General features: G+C 40.5%; 1 protein-coding gene across 1 annotated transcript in view; it reads right to left on the bottom strand.

Moving 5' to 3' along the window:
- lrpprc (leucine-rich pentatricopeptide repeat containing) overlaps positions 1–18,078 on the bottom strand; it is a 71,338-nt gene that overhangs the window by 25,813 nt on the left and 27,447 nt on the right. Inside the window, exons 23-25 of the mRNA XM_028007357.1 lie at positions 17,706–17,913; positions 8,916–9,040; positions 5,740–5,846 (exon numbers count right to left, since the gene is read on the bottom strand). Coding sequence (XP_027863158.1) covers positions 5,740–5,846; positions 8,916–9,040; positions 17,706–17,913 — 440 coding nt within the window. The remainder of the gene's footprint in view (positions 1–5,739; positions 5,847–8,915; positions 9,041–17,705; positions 17,914–18,078) is intronic.

Below are 18,078 nucleotides of genomic sequence, written 5' to 3'. Positions count from 1 at the left end.
GCAACTTTTTTTGCGATTTTTGCGGCGACCTTAAAATTCAAAATTTTTAAACCGCCTAGTCGCTTCCGCCAAGTTTGGTGAGTTTTTGATTATGATAAAGCCCCCAAAAAGGCACACGAAGAGGTGGGAAGAATAATAATAATAATAATAATTAAAGCTGCAAGCAGCCTCGGGCGGCCCTCGCAGCAAGCGCCGCTCCGGCCTATTGGCCACCGCGGGGGTTCCGGCCACCGCAGAAGCTCTCGCACGTTTTCCAGAGCCGCAGCCCGCTCCCCACCGCGGAAGCTCCGCCGCAGTTTCCGGCACCGCCGCCCGCCAGCCGCCGCAGGAGCTGTCGCGCATTTTCCCCGCCCGTCCACCGGGCCATACGCGTGAATGCGTTAGGCGGCGCTCCCAGACGACCGTCAAAAAATCTGGCGCAGATCGGTCGATGCGTCGAGGAGATACGGCCGATGTATTAACTTAGGGGGCGCAGTGGAGTCAAATTACATTTCAAACCCGTCGGGCTCTTTAGAGGTGAACAAAGGTCATACTTATCCAGTTTGGCGCCAATCGGATGATCTATGCGTGAATTAGAGCCGAACGTATGCATATGGCGAGGGACTGATATTCGCCATTTGGCCACGCCCTCACGGTTCAGCCAGCAGCGAGCATTGACAGAGCTTATCATCCGAATCATCTTGATTAGGTCAAGAGTGCCATGAACGTAGCTTTCCAAGGAAAAAAAAGACACTTCCTGTTCCGAGGGGGCGGGGCTTAGATGACGTCATAATATGATGACATAGGATCGTCCGGCATCCCACCAGCAACACTAAGGCCAATTTTGGTGCAGCTCGATCAAAATATGTGGAATCTAGAGGCAAACGTATGCCAACGGCGTTGCCGCCATTGAAAAGTCTTGGCACTTTAAAGCAAGTGAGAGCAACTTCCTGTGCCTTTGTTGCCAGGCCTCAGCTTCTCTACTTTTGCACATTTGAGTTTGTCTTTGTTTTTGCACTTCAACTGTTCCATATGCACTCATACAACACATCCAAGCATCAGCATTACATCACTGATACTGACATCCACAATCCATTGTTGTTTTTGTTAATAAATATTCCTTTTTATGCACTTTTATCACTGCATGGTCTCCTGTTACGGTTCACAGTAAAATACAAGACTTCCTGTTGTTCAGTGGACAGCAGAGGGCAGCATTGGCCTACAAATGACGAACATGGACTGTTTCATATGTAATTACACAGAAGATCTCTCTCATTCCTTCCGAGGGGGCGGGGCTTAGATGACGTCATAATATGATGACATAGTATTGTCAGGAATCACAACAGGATCAATCAGGCCAAGTTTGGTGCAGCTCGGTCGAAACATGTGGAATCTAGAAGCAAACGTATGGCATCGGCGTTACAGGTCACTTCGCCACGCTGCCACGCCCACCTGCTTTATCGCAGCCGGTCGGGGCTTCAATCCACAACACAACAACATGTCTTCTGTCTCTGGACACAGTTTCATGTTGATTAGGTCAAAGGGCTAAGATACATCATACAATCACCAATTTGATAACTTTAAATCAGACATGCCTTATGATCAGACTGACCAAGTTTGAAGCCGATCAATCGAAATCCCTAGGAGGAGTTCGATCAAATACGAAGGCTGTAAACGTCAAACTCGAGGTCCAAAATGGACCTTCAATACAAAATGGCCGACTTCCTGTTGGGTTTCGACCATGGCTCTAATAGACTTTTTTGTACATCCTGACAAGATACACATATGTACCAAGTTTCGTAATTCTAGGATAAAGCATGGCATGGGGCTGTTCATTTAAAATACTCTAGGGGTCGATATAGAGAAATTAGGCCACGCCCACCAAATTTTGTTATGAATTCCTGTCGGTGGGTGTACAAGGATCCATCCTAGTGAGTTTGGAGCAGCTGGGCCCGAAATTGTGGAATTCAGAGCCAAACGAAATTCGACGGCGTTCGCAACGCCGCCACGCCCACCTGCTTCATCGCAGCCGGTCGGGGTTGGAATACTCAACACACCAACATGTCTTCTGTCTCTGGACACAGTTTCATGTTGATTAGGTCAAAGGGCTAAGATAGCGACCGTTCACAGTAAAACATGACACTTCCTGTTCTCAGGGGGCGTGGCCTAAGTGATGTCATCACTTGACCATAGGGTTTTGTAGGGCACCCGATGACCATCAATCTCTGAAAGTTTGGTCCCTCTATGTGTTTTTGTATAGGAAATATAAGAGTTTCGTGTTTCATGGCGAGTAGGTGAACTTTGACCCCTGCTAACCTCCCTTCAACATGCTCCAAAACTCACCAATTTGATAACTTTAAATCAGACATGCCTTATGATCAGACTGACCAAGTTTGAAGCCGATCAATCAAAATCCCTAGGAGGAGTTCGATCAAATACAAAGGCTGTAAACGTCAAAATCGAGGTAAAAAATGGACTTTCAATACAAAATGGCCGACTTCCTGTGATAGTTGGCTTATAACATTAAATGTAAGTTCTGAGTCTTTTGGTGAGCTCTACAAGTGTACCAAATTTCATGTCTCTACGATAAAATATGTTCATACCATTGTGTCAACAGAAAATTGCTAGTTGCCGGCGTTGAGCAATTTTCTTTGCGATTTTTGCGACAACCTTAAAATTCAAAATTTTGAATTTTTCTATTCGCGCCCGCCAAGTTTGGTGAGTTTTTGAATATGATAAAGCCCCCAAAAAGGCGCCTCTTTGGGGGGGCAGAATAATAATAATAATAATAATAATAATAATAATAATAAACACTACAGATACAATAGGCCTTCGCAGCGCTTTGCTGCTCGGGCCTAATTAGGCAAACCTTAGTGGGGGTTTTTACATTAGGAATGCACTGAGAAATCATCTTATGATCCGAATAAGATGATTTTCAGCTCAAGTAGAAACTCAGAAATCAGGTTTTTTGATCTTTAAACCTTTGTCAGTTACAAAGCATGTAAGATTTGGAAATGTTTTCAGTCTTTAGGAAATCTAAGCATGCTAGTAAAGCTAAGTACTAGCATGCTAGTACTAGTACTAGTACTAGTACCCCAATCCATTTACTTAGGATTATAGGTTTATGATATGAACTCAGCCTTCAGTTTTATGGACTGCGGTCACTCATCCAATTGTCGACCAGAAAAGATTGATTGTTGGTTTTTTAAATATGTCTTGTTTACAATGTTGGGATGAAACGGGAAACGGACAGTCGAATCGGAGCTTTGTCTGCAGTAATAGAGGTGCTGCTGTTGTGAAAAATAAAAAAGCTCTCAACTTAGAGGCCCATCTACATTCTGACCCATTGTCATGAAATACTGTATGGATCATGAATGAGATTACCCTCTTGGACCCGTTACCCTGGCATTACCCAGGCGATTGGGCGTGGCATTACTCCCACTCTTAACTTGAACATCTTTTGACAGGGAGAAGTGCTGATTTGTATTTTTTAAAGGTTTCTTTGGCTTTGGTGGCCTTTATTTGAAAGTGCTATGACAGGAAAGTAAGGTAATGAGAGAGAGAAGACATGCGGCAAAGGTCACCAGGCCGGGAATCAAACCTGCGACGCCTGCATTAGTCCTCGACTAATGCATCAATGGAGCAGGGGTGATGCTTAAAAACCCAATGCCACAACAGCACCCCCAGTGCCTTTCTATCCATCCTTTGATCTGGATTTCTTAGAAAGAAATGAGAAATGCCAGCTACAGGTTAAAGCATCAAAAAAAAGATGCGAAATCTCCCACATATTTCTATAATTAATTAAATATCATTTTGTTCAACTGTATAGATGCTTGTGTAGATTAACCTGCTTTCGCTTTCACTCTCCAAGCTGCTCAGCTTCCTGTTTGCAGAGCTACTGAGCAGAAAACTTAATACATTTTCCCACCATTGCCGAGGCAAGTGACCATGTTCAAATTAAAGTTACCCTCAATGCTTAGTAAAGCAAAAAAAAAGAAACTCACCACTTCTTATCTCTGTAAAAATATGGCACGCACTATAAAGAAGCTACTAAGCCTCTAATTGCTAAAGTACTGTGTTAGAAAGCAAAAACTAAAGTAGTAGTATTTTATGACAATTCTACAGTCAATCAATTTTCTACATTTTTCCTGTCAGTTTTGGAACTCTGTTTTTCCTTTTCCTTCAGGCATTTATCCAGATTTAGAAAGTGATCAAATCAAATTTAATACTTTTTCAAATTTTCCCACTCCAACATATTGTCTACAGAAGTTATTGATGGCAAACAGAAAAGTGTCACCAATTCATGTCCCCACTATTACTGTAAAATGGCTAAAAAATATACAATGTTTTATGGTTTTAACATATAAGCAGAACACTTTGCACCGAACTTTTTTCTAAATAAACACCCTTGAAATTGATGAATATTTTAAATGAGAAAATTGCTAGTCAATTACGCTAATTATGCTTTTTCATATCTATCCATGAGTAAACATCAACTAAAATGTTTTTTCACTAAACATGCAGTTCAGAGGGTTTAATCTCAGCAGCATTTCAACAGGATTCGAATCACCGCCTTCCGGTCCTCGACTAGGTCACCTAGCCATCAACAATCTCCCACATCATTGGCATGTAGTTGATATTAGACGCAGGATAGCAGTCACATAATCCAGCATGAGGGGAATGAGAGCTGCAGCAACAACATGTTGATAACATCTAAGAGGGTTTGAATCCTCAAGAGGCACAAATCCGTCTTTTAGAGCGCACCACGACAAGAGATCAAGAGGTCAGATATGCCTTCCTCCGCTTTGTTCTCATCCTAATCACAGCGTTAATGGCCTTGTCTTCTTTTTTCCCCCTCTAATGTCGGGCTCATCCCTCTTTTCATCTGTTCATCAATCTCTGTGTGTGGCTGCTCTCCGTTCCATGACCTCTGGTTTTATCCATGTGAAAAATCACTTCTTATCTGCTCGCTGTGCCTCTCGCTTTTTCCTCACACTAATCTAGGGGGCTTATAGCGGGACTTGAGAGGACAAAGATATAAATATTCATGTCATAATTCAGGTCAGATGACTCCAAAACAAAAGGATGCCAACTCCATTTTGGCCATAACTGTTCTGAAGATGGTAAAATTAGTGTTTTTTAACTCATATAGATCATCGATGGCAGATTTGGGGCCATGATATATGACTTTCAAACTTTTACAATCTTCAGTGCAACGTGTCTAGCTTTATATGTCTTTAAACCCTAGTATAAAGACATATAAAGCTAGGATATGTGTTTATACTAGGGTTTAGCCTGAACCTGACCCTAAACGAAACTCGAGCTGGTTTTGGCTGGAATTATTTCCTTGATGGTCGGGTCGGGCTTCTGTGGCATGTTTAATGAGCCTGCAATACGTTCACAGAGAAAGCCAAATAAGAATGCACGATATAAAGTTGCATTAATCTACTTACTGTAGTGTAAATAGAGGAGCAAACAGTTTAACATGTTGAGGAAATAAAGGAAGTGAGTAGGGTGCAGTAACAAGCAACAAAATGGAGCTGGAAGACGTTAAAAACTAAAAACGGGAGAAGTTACACTGCTTTCTAAAATAACACGTTGGATTTACTTTGGACTCGTGGATCGGGTTTGGACACGAGGCTTATTGGCCGATCTAAACTCTAGTTTCCACCCTGGAACTAAAAGCTTTTTTGAAGTTCATTTCAAACCCAGCAGTCTGGCTCTGATCATCACCATCAGTCTGTAGAGATGTGTGCTCACCTCAATGATCTTACGAGCTTCCCGGTAGCGGCCGGTCTGAAGGAAGGCGAAGAACAGATCATAAAGCATCATCATCTCTCCTCGCTCCTGGCTGACAAAGTCCGTCACTAAAGAAAAATTGAAAATAGAGAGAGGAGGACAAGGAGGGGGAACATTAAAGAACTGCTGTGAATAAAAAAAAAAGCCTCCAAAGGGTCTTCAAACGGACCAAAAAACCACCTGAGTGAAGTTGTCCCCAAACACCTTCTTCAAATTAAATGAAATTTCTGTCAATCTTTGTTTGTGTCACTGTCATTTTAACGATATTAATGTTGCCAGAGGTCAACCAGCCAGTCCACATTTGCAAAATCAAACAAAATATGCTATCAACTGTGCCATGTTTCTCCTGGTTTGTACAGTTAAATTGTGCTGTTATAATTTTTAAGATTTAGAAGGAAAAATAAAAACTTTCCAGAGGTCACCAGGATTAATCTCGAAAATCAAAAATATTTGTAGCATACTACAGTTGATAGACACCAAATGTAACTGCTTTTGTAAATGCTGGAGGCTGGTTGACCTTTAATGACCTCTGAAAAGTAAAATGATAGCGGGACAAACGATCATTTTTGCTGAACAGACATAGAACAAACGTTTGTTTAATTTGATGAAGGTGGGTGACATCTCAGGTCAAAAAAAGCTTCAACAACTTCTTCAGATTCCAATCTTCTGGCACAAAAGAACTGCTTGTAGTTTTCTTCTGGATCAAGCGCAAACATTCCCAAACGTAAACCTAAGCTCCCCTCTTGTGAACTTGCTACGGTCTTGTGCTCAATGCTACAGGCTATCTCTGTTTAGCAGCTTCAAGACAGGCACCCTCACACACACACGCTTACACAGGCACACGCCCCCACACACGCACGTTTTTAGTTATCCAAATGGAGCTGCACATTCAGCAGGTAATCACTGCTCATTTTTCCCTCTGTCCATAAGGCAGAATAATGTGGTGCTTTGGGAGCTAAATCATGCAGAAGTGTAAATCAAACACTGACAAGTTTGCACACAAGTTTCTGACTGCATTTAATTTCCAAGTGATTTTCTATTTAAAATTGAAGAAATGTTTTACATCCTTCACTCACACTCTACCTAAAGCCTGAAATTCAACCAAAAATGTTGTTAAAGGTCATAGTAGGCCAATCTGCTTGACCTCTGTGTGTAAATAAAATCTGTCTTATTTACTATAAAACCACAGAATGGGGGAAAGGCACTCAGTTTGGACTCTGTTTAGTGTCGTAGAGTTTGGAGTGGGAATGAATTTAGCATTGAAGAGTCAAGAGTTTAACAGCGAGTTGTAATTCTGTTCTAGGTGTTGTAAAAGTTACTTTGTTTTTAAGGGTGAGATGACCGCATTCATCACGAAAGTAAAAACGTGAAGAGGTGCTCCACCGCGCGGCCTCAACCTTTACACACTCAGAGCCACTTGGACCCCAACGGCATGTTGGACTTGACATTTTTCACCTCGCCGCCGTGGAGGTATAAAGAGGCTGCTCTACATATGATTGGTTGAGTAGCTTCATCTTTGACTCTGGGCTAAATCTTTCTGACCTTCGGGGCCACTTATGCTCTGTTGGATTCCCTAGCACCTGTTAACACGTGTTCAATGCTACAGCTGAAAGAGCACTTTGGGCGCAAACACAACAGCAATATAACAGGTTAGATCTAGGAAACTAAAGGAAGTGGCACACACTCCAACTCCATATGGGTTTTTTATTTACTCAGGTCAGGTGTCAGGTTTTGTTGGATAATATAGTTTAAAGTATTAAGGGAGAGGAAGTGTCCCTCATTCATGAATATCCTGCCTCTTTTTTAGTTAAACTCATTCAGTAGAAACTTAACCTTAGCTTAAGAAAAGGGTTGTGTTGCAGCTTTTCTCATTTTTCTCATGTTTAATGTTTAAACATGAGGAAGGGCTATACTTATTTCCTGTGCACTCCTCATAGCGGATCATGTGCTCAGCATACTTGGTGGGGAAGAGGATCTTGGACATATGAAGGAGAAAAGAAGAGGGAAGCTCAAGCACAAATACTAAAAAAAGAAAAAGATTGGGATAAGAGAGACGAGAAAGCATGGATAAATCAGGGCTGTGCAACCACTATAAACCAAAGAGCCGTTTTTGTTCCAAGTCCAGCTACGTAAAACTCATTTAAAGCCAGAAATGGTGCATAATCTTTTGTGAAAAGACAACTTAAAATTTTTTTAATGAATATCTACTATAGGAAATTTGAGGTCTTTTCTTTTAAACACCATTTTATTTCTGTTTTTAGGTTTTAAAACAAAGAAAAACATAAAACATTTACAAAATTAGGATTGATACATTTTCTTCTATGCGATGTTGATGCTTGTGAAAAATTATTAAAACAAATAAAAAGCAATACTACTAATACTTGTGTCTTTCTGTTGTGGAAATTTATTGCAGGATTTATATTATGCAAACCCCTCATTCCCATCTAAAAGCTGCTAAGATAATTTTTTTTTATATCTAAATTTTAAGATTGGTTGGATCCGCACATTTTTGTCAAATATCAAGAGCCATCGTGGAAGGTCCAAAGAGCCACTTTGGGCTCCGGAGCCGCAGGTTGCAGACCCGTTTTCTAGACACATGATGTGATTATTCAGCAGCACTGAGAGACTGAAACAGAGATTGTACCCAAGGATGAACCAGACGTATGGCGGTCCACAGTTCTCCTTTGGTCATATTAGCTGATTTATTTTAGATTTTTCCTTATAATAGCATTATGTTTGAGATGTTCCATTAAAATCCATCAACAACTGTGCATCCATTAAATGTAAATTTAGTTTACAAAACTATATTCTCAGCTCACAACATAGTCTAAAGGCAAAGGAGTGTTAAAGTATACAAACCTTTGAATTTGGAGAAAATTCAAAGGTTTAAAATCGAAATAATCCTAAATGACCTAAAACAGAAACAATTTGTCTGATTTAATGTCAAACTGTATAAATATCTCATAATAATTGTAATTACTGCCTTAAAGTCAAACAAAATGGAGAAATTTAAAGTAAAAAAAAAAAAAAGAAAAGTCAAACAAACTAGTTTGGTTTCATTGATGTTTTTGTGCCATTTCCAAAACGGATGTGCCGTCTTCTACTATGTAGCTAAAGATCAGAAGTCGGCGTTTTACCTTTTTGCAATAAATCTGTATCTCCTTTCTCCACCAGAGCAACAATGACGTCATGAATACGCGGCAGCTGGTTGTAGAGTTTGTGACATTCCAGCAACGCATCGAGAGCTCCGGACGCATCTTTGCTGCAGGCATGAAGACAAACACACAGAGAGAGAGAAAAAAGAAAAATGTGAGAATGAGTTCATCCAATCATTCATGTACAGAGCGGTGTCAGTGGAGAATAAAGAGCGTATCATGGGGCGTTAACCCCATGCCCTCCCATTCAAGCACAATGACCCGCCTCAACAATACAGGCTCTTTGAATTCATGACAGCACAACTGCGGGGCGATGAGGCCTTTTGGCCTCAATACATCATTCCCACACAACCACGCGTGCTCTCACACACACCTGTCCTGGTGGGGCTAATGACTCTATGGACAGGCTTTTAGAGGTGAAGCAATACAGCAGATAAAAGGACTCCGCTGATCTTTACCCTCTCCGCACGGCCTCCAACTTTCCCTTCTTTGTCCAACCCAAAACCTCCTCAACCTTCCCTCATCCCTTATTTCCCTTTTCCCTCCCAACCTTCACACTTCCTTTCTGACTTCTCTTTCTCGCCTCTCGCCATCGTCTTTCTGATTTCACGCTGTCAGCTCTCAGCACCGACTCTGACCTGAACCCCCCCACACGCCCTCACTCGAGCAATTTAGCTCAAATATGGCAACAACATTAGAGACCCCCACTCTGCCTTTCACAGCTCGCGCCCTTCTTCTCATGACATCCTCTCTCATAGCCGGTCTTCCTCGCAGCAAACAAAAGCGGCGCGCCGAGGGGAGGACTCGCTCCTGATGGAGGGATAACGAGAGAAGAAGAGAGGAAGTGCGCGAGAGACCACTTCAATCCCCTCTATTGTGACAGCGCTGCCATCAATCTGCTGATTGGGTAATTACCATGTCAATCACGCAGAGGTCAAAGCAGATAGGGCACTCGTAGAGAGAGAGGGAGGCAGAGGGGAGGACTGACTGAGCAGAAACACAAGAGTGAGTGTTGGGCTGAGAGCAAACAGGTGTAATTTCTGAAGTGTTTTCTTCTCTAATCAATCAGAGAAGCGGAGATGCAAAAACACGCCCTGAAACGAGCAACAACACCAGAGGGGGGCAAAAAAGAAACATTTGACCTTGGAACTGGCTTCTGTGCGGCGGGAGTGGATGGAGGTGGTGAGGCGGGCGGGGGCGATGATTGGGATGGGAAGGCAAAGAGGAGCGCTAATTGAAATGAAGAGGCACAACATTATTCAGCTGCGCCAGTCAAGAGATTGTTTAATCGCACAACAGTCTGATTGAACGGCGCAGAAGAGGGACAAAGAGATTTTGGGAAAAGGAGAGGAGGAGCGGGCGAGAGGGAGCAAAACCGGCGAGGGGGACGAGAGTTAAACATCTTAAGGTTTGTTCTGTGAGGATCTAATGGGGTCGTTTCATACCTGCACACTCGACTGTACACCAATACGAAAGATGTGTTAAATATCTAAAAAAAAAATTATCTTTTATTTCTCTTAGCCATATGTACCCATGTAAATACTTAATAACCAAGTATTTCTTTAGAGCTTTAGTGTTTCTCCTAATAATCAATATGAACCGACTGATTCAGATTTCTTTAACCACTGGGTATTTTAACTACTTCTCATTATACAATAGAAGTATGCAGTGGTAGAAATAAAATCTCCAATGCTCAGTTTTAGGGAACTGAAATGATGTTCGTGTTGGTGACACCATGTCTTCATAAGTATCATTTGAGGACAAAAAACAAGTCTTTTTCTGTCCTATTATAAGCGCAACCATGTGAAGTTTTGATAAAATCAACCAGAACTTTAATTGAAACTGTGTGCTTTGGTCAGACGTGAATAAGATTGAGTGTTTCAGCAATAAATACTCTTTGTAGGTTTTGCATGAAGCAAAAGAGGAATGTATGTTAAAGTACTGATGCTCACTGTTGGGTATGGTGGAGGATCTGTTTCTCTTCCATCAGCCACAGGAACCCCGTTAGTCCCAATTCAAACTTCCCAGTTCCCTTTACTGATCACTTAATTGTGACGCGATTAGAAGTTAATTTCATGTCTTGTTCCAATTCCATTTGTTTTACAGCCCAGAAAATAATTGGAGCAGGACCAAAGAAAAGAATGGCACACTACAGGTCTTCAGGTGTTTATCTTGGAAGTATTGGGATAATTTGCATACTTCATCTCTCAGACACCATAAGGACACCAAACCTGATGTACCAATGGGAAAAATCACTCTTTTTTTTCAGTTCTTCTCTTTTGAGTAAACTACATGAAAACCTGAACATCATTGCCTCTATAAATCAGTATCTCAGTGAAATGGTGCAGTTCAACTGAACTAAACATACTGTAGCACAAAGAAAAATGTCTGCTCTTCAAGAAGGCCAAAGAAACTCAAGTTCACAGACATGCACAGGAAGATTAAGAACTTCAGAGAACATGGTAGCATTGACTCTTTGAAATGGCACGCAATCTAATAAATAAATCTGGTGGCCTCAGCCGGTAAAATGAAAATGGATCACAAGGGGGTTTTTCAACAAGGTAATCCAGAATATATGCTGAACTGAAAACAGAAATCAAATTCATTGTGTAAGCAGGAATGGTCAATTTTATCTACAAGCTTGCATAATATTACAGAAGATAAGTCCTTTTCTGCTGGCAAAACCAGTTTGTATAATTGTAATACTGGTGATTTTGTTAAGACATTTATGTATGTGAATTTCTTTTCTCAAACCAAGGAAATATTCACAAATTAAAGGTAATCTGAAATAAGATGAATTTAAGGATTTTTACACAAGAGTGCTAATAGGCATGTCCAATCGATCCATCCCATCTTTTATACATTAAACACTTTCTCATAATCCCCTCTTCCTAATGAGGGATTTAAAAAAAAAAAATCTTTTGGCAATAAAAAAAAAAGGGGGCCTGGTGTTGCAATTACACCCCATCTCTCCGCCCGCTGATCCACCCCCTAAAAAGAGCTAAAGATGTCGAAAGATGGATAATTTCCTTCTAGGTACAATTTAACTGTCACTTTGCGTTGCCATTTACTGCGGCACACAGCCCTGTTAATGTCCCCAACTTTGCATGTCAGACACTTTCCAGCCAATTAAGCCCTGAAAAAAATAACGAGCGCTTTGCTCAGTGGAAACCTGAAGGATGAGACAAGGAGGCTCATTTTGACTTATTTTACCTCCCTCCCCTCCCCTCCCCTCTTTTTCTTTGCCTCCGTCCCGTTCCTTTGTTTAGGGGAGATGGGCAGGCCTGTTATCAAGCCACTGTCCTCCAGAACGAGGTGTCTGTGTCTCGAGACGCAAATGAGAGTGCGATCATGACACGACTAGCCTGCAGTTAAATGTGGGCTAGAATGGCACTTACTTATTACTGACATTATTCCCATCCTTAACAGGTGATTTTGTGTAAAAAGGGTGAAAGCCATGGTCACACAAAGGCAGGTGAACATTTTTCAAAGTTGATGTGGCAACATGGTATTTAGCGGTCCAGTCAATTCCACATCCAGCCGACAAACAAGAACATTAGGTGTCAGCCTAAAATGAAAGTTATTTTATTTTAACCAACCGTAACCTGTTATTTCAGAGCATTTCTGATCTCTACCTTTATACAGGGAGGGAGCCAGTTTCCAGAAATCCCCAATCATGAGATGGATTTATACTTAAATCTAAACAAATGACTAGCTCTATTGTAAGTGACAGATATCAGTGTATAGGCAATCATGTTTAGGTTTGCACTTTGACACGAAAGTACAGCAAGTATAAAATAAAGAGTAGAAAGACAAAAATTCTTATTTTTCTCAGTTTGTTCAGAAGGATTATTAAAAAACATCTCTCTCCACTTTGAAGTAAACTAAATTTCAACAATGCCTCTCACTCACAACAAACACCTGTGCTTGGATGCAAGGTGTTGAGAAATATCTGTAGCAGGAAGCAAAACAGAAAGACAAAATAGAATAGAATAGAATTACTTTATTCATCCCAGCAGGGAAATTATTTCGCAGTTACAGCAGCAACTGCGAAATGATAAGGTAAAGAAAATACACAAATGGCTTGCCATATCCACGCTACTGGATTTGACATTTGGATTTTCCATTTTCTATCACTCCTTGTCCACTGAACCTTGCTGATTTTACACAAGCAAGCAGGTCATGAACCACTTGTTTTTATTACTACTAACCATTTTTGCATTTACTTGGTGACTAAATTAACTTCATTCTGTCATGGCAGAAAAAACAAATAAAATCTTGTGAATAAAAGTTGACATTACCCGTTATTCTCTGTCTGGTTCATGCAAATAATGTCTTTACAGGGATAGTGTAATGTGAGAGCAATGTAATGTAATGTTACGTCTTCATCATGTAGATTTCTACAATAATACCACTGCAAAATCTTTTTAAAAATCTTTTAAAAAAGAATAATACCTTAGACTTGGTAAACCAATTGTGCAGTGAAACTTGATGACTTCATTCAAATATATTTTTTTAATCATTGTGAAACCAATAAAATTGCACTGTAAATTTTTTTTGCTTAATTTAAATTTGCTCAGTTTTTTGTGATTGTCTTTTTTTTTCTTACTAATAAAGAAAATGATGCCTTTTCACTCCTAAGGAACAAAATTGTCTGACATTTTTCCTACGTGTGTTGGTGAGAGGAGCTGACTCTATAACTTTACGCAAAAACAGAAAGCAAATATTCTGCACTTCATAACCAGTTTAAATAATAAATATTGTAAACTATATATTTCATGTGACAAGATAAATTATTGAAGAGTAAAATATGTCTTTCAACATGTTCTGCATTGTTCATCCATCCATTCTTTATCAGAGTCTGCGTTATTTGTATAAAAATAAAAAAAAATAAATCACTTGCCTCCATTTAGCCACTGTTTCCATTTGTTCTTTTAGGCCTAAGCTTTGGAAGTAAATTAGGCTTTTTCTGTGAGCCGCTCATCTCTTTTCAGCTCTGCGCCTGCCTCCTCGTGCTCCATCATCCCACTACTGCCTTATCATATGCGTCCTGCCAGCTCTTCACTTTGTTGCACTCATTAGCATTTACTGTCGCTAATCACTTCCTCAAGGATGGCAATCGGAGCTAGCTGCCAACTAGCGCGGTGGCAGGTTAGCACACACAATACTGCGCGGACAGGCGTGAAGGCTAACGGGGCGGCGCGTGTGATGGGCTGTCAAGGGCTAATCTGGCGGAGAAGTGTTCATTAAGTCATTAGCGCTGACGCAGCGATGAGATGGGTGCAGGCGGGAATGATGCCTGCTTTGTCCTCTTTTATCACTTCTCTCCATCCCCTCCTCCCACCACCAGTGTCTGTTTGTCCGCTGACTGACGGAATGAAGAGGTGGAGACGAGAACATGAAGATAAAAAGGGAAGAGAGCAAGAAGACGGATTCAACCGGGCTGTAAAAGTCAAGTGTTGTGCTACTTGAACCTGCCCTGAAGACTGACTGAACCACTGATTGTTTTTCCTTACAATCCTGAAGATTTCACACTTAAAACTGAGCTTTAGAAAGAGGAAAAATATAGCAATTTGAAAGTATTATCTCTGAAATTCAAATTATTAGTAACGTGGACTTAGATGCAGCAGAGTTGAAGGTGATAAAGTGTATGAAACTGGCTAGCCGTAACATTTTCACAAATTATAGTGCAGTCCTGTAAAAAATAACTAAAAACATCCTGCTGAAAGAAGTTAATTAAATAAATATTATAAAAACATGTTGGAATTATAACTAAAAGGTGTTTTAAGATCTATGTCAGGTAACTAGGACTCCTGTAGAGACTTTCATGGTACGATGACCTTGATAGTACAATGACTGATAGTTATAGGAAATAATTGAAACCTATTTTCAAGCCATTTCTCTTTCAACATACAGTCACATGGTAAAGGTACCGTAATTGGGTTCTCTTGCATGCAACATTACAAAACAGCAAGATTTCTTTCCACTAGCTCTGGAGTTTCCCTTCTTTGCGGCATTTGTATATTAGTAACTTTATACCTAATTTCCACAACTTGAAAGACAACTAAAGCGAATGTATTTCTACAAAAAAAGAAGAAAATTGAAATCCAGAGAGAGAAGTAATAAATGAAAATACAGTACAATTACAGTTTCAGACATAATGAAATGTAATTTACGATCTAGCTGTACTCAGAGTCAAATGAATATGAATTTAGGACCTAAAGGTTGTAAAACCATGTATAAACCTAGGATGTTTTAGTTATTTTGATACAGTTAAGCAAAAATATAGAATAAAACGCCTCCTACAAATAGTGGGTTTTTTTGTTTTTTTTTTTAGAATATTGTTCCATGTAGCCATTCTGTGCTCTATAGAGTCACAAGTCTACCTAAGCTGATATTAGCAGGAATTATTTCCAATGCATACAATTAGTTTGTCATGTATGCTATGGGGAAGAGTAGGAGAATATTCCTGCAGTGTGCAGCAACAAGTGAGTGGAAGCGGAGCTCAGTATTGTTAAGAAAAATTGTTGGTTGCTAACACTTTTTGGAATCCGATTAATATAACTGTAAAATAAAATAACTAAACCAATCTTTACCAACCAAACTAACAGGATTTGATTCTACAAACCTGTGCAAGCCAAATGCCAAAAGTGTAAAAATACAGGCTTGTTAAAATACATACATGGTTACTATTCCAGTTTTTCCCTTTTCTTCTCAAAGCTAATAAAGGAAAGCTTTCTATGTGTGAATTTACCTCATGGATGAGACTCTTCTAGTAACCAACACACTAACCAACAGCCCGCTGATTATGACCGGATACGAGCAGCTATCTTTTTTTCTTGTGTTCATTAGTGTGTTTACTGCAGTATCAGCTGGAGGAAGTACAACTGGCACTTGATTTGGGAGCACCGGCTGGCGGTAAGCTGCTATGTGTTCATGTTTGTGTTTTGGCTGGCGTTGATGACCCAGGAGTAAATTAGCCTGCTAATCTCACGGAGGCAGTGATTATCGTCGTGAACCTGGAAGCTCTGTTTGTGCTGGAGAACGAAGTCAAAGCAACACAAACAGCAGCAGGGGAGCTACCTTCTGCTCATGTGTGTGTGTGTGTGTGAGGGTGTGTGGGCGTGTGTGTATAAGCATCATTTCCAAAGGTCTACCTCATGTGTAGCAATGCACATGATGATAAACTGTATGAAAGGATGTAGACAGTGCGTGTGATGTCTATAGTAAATCCACCAATTAAGTGGCCTGTGCATAATTAGCATGCTAATAAGCTGATCTAGGTAAAAGCTGCTCACACAAAAACGTTCAAAATACACAAGCTGAATAGTTGAAAGGTGAGGGACTCCGAACTGAATGTTTGCTAATATTTACATTAGGAGAAAAAGCTTTGGTGGAACCAGAGGCATAGTTATTGGTATCAAGGATTTTAATTTTTAAAACTTTTAAAAATGTTTAGTGTAGATGCACCAAGCATAATTTTCCTATAGTTTTCAGGTTTCCTTTCATGTCTGTCCTGCAGCTTACAGACAGATTCTGATTTTTATTTTCTAAGGGTTATAACAAAATTGTAAAGGAAGTAAACTTGTATAGCGCTTTTCCCAATCACTTTGACCACGTAAAGAGCTTTACACTAGAGTCACAGTCACCAATTTATACACAATACGCAGATCGGTTGGGAACTGGTTAAGTGCCTTGCCCAGGGGCACATCAGCATATGACAGGAGGAAGTTGGAATTGAACCTGCAACCTTCAGAGTCAGTCTAATTTATATCAGGTAAATTTTGGAAGATTGGTGTATCTGAAGCTTAAAGTGAGAAGATTTCTCTTCAGTCAGAGGTTTCTTCCACAGGCAGCTAAATGAGTTCCTTCCTGCCTACAGCCATCAACTCCAATAAAAACTCTCTGAAAATACTTTGATAATTTAATTAAATTTTCCTGTGGAATCAATGAAGTATTTCTTTATTGAATTATCACAGTAAAGCAGCTTTAAAACTACAATTGGCAGGCCACGAGTGCCATGACTATTCAGTAGCGGGTTGCAGGCTAGCAAATTAGGCAGCTAACATCAACCTGCAGTACTCATGTTACGGTAGAGTATAGAAAAATATATATATTTTGTGCAAAAATCACCTTAAACCTAATACTACATTTAGTTTATTACAAATTTTTTGCTTGAGCACATGAATTAAAATAATTGTTATAAAAAACTGTTTTATTGCATTTCTATTTATACCATATTCGTTGTGAACTACGAGAAACCATTTTTCTTTGTTTTAAAGAAATTGATTGTGTTTTAAATTTCTGGTGTAAATTCTGTGAACATTATCACACCATGAAAATCACACACAGGCCCATACCTACCACAAACACTTCAATATCAAAGGATATTTCAGGAGATCAAGTGTGGTGTAGAGGTTGCAGCTGGCACATCCTCACATAAACAAAAGCCTGGCTTCAAAACACAAACACACACCAACATAAATGAGCAATTTCCACATCCTCTCCCTTTCTGAATCGCTGACCCGGACTACAACCTCGGCTATGATCACAGGGAGGGATGAGTGACTCATTGAGATACACATATATGCGCACACACCTGGCAAGAGGCTTTGGCAGATGAGGAAACGGATCTGAAAACAAACATGAGCTTGTTGGCTGTTTGGCGGACTCACCCAAGCCGCAAAACCACAACAAGCATCTAGTATTTCTGAACTTAATCTGGCAAACCTAGGGTTTGCTTTTGGAGGATTGTGACGACGTTTGCGTTACCTCTCCAAGTAAAACGTGACCACGGGCGAGCAGAGATTGGCGGTGGGCTTGGCCAATCCCAGGGTGAAGATGGTGTCCTGCAGCCGGCGGACCGTGGGGATCCCACCTTTGGCCGCCACGGTGTTCAGCATGTGGAAGACGGAAGTGATGTGGCTGTCGTTCAGCATCACATCCTTCTCCTTCATCTCCTTCAGGATGTCCACTGCCTCTGGAGGAGGAGAAAGGAGGATTGCTTGTTCAGCATAAAAAACAGAGCAGTGACCTGAGAGTGATTTACAGGTAAAGGATTGACGGGACAAACACAAAGAAAGGAAGACGAGGAGAGGGCGAAATGAGGAGAGGCGGCAAGAGGTGGGCAGAGATTGGTTCGGAG

The sequence above is a fragment of the Xiphophorus couchianus genome, chromosome 22 (genome assembly GCF_001444195.1).
Source record: "Xiphophorus couchianus chromosome 22, X_couchianus-1.0, whole genome shotgun sequence".
Taxonomy (NCBI): Eukaryota; Metazoa; Chordata; class Actinopteri; order Cyprinodontiformes; family Poeciliidae; genus Xiphophorus; species Xiphophorus couchianus.
This window is presented reverse-complemented; position numbering and strand designations above follow the sequence as displayed.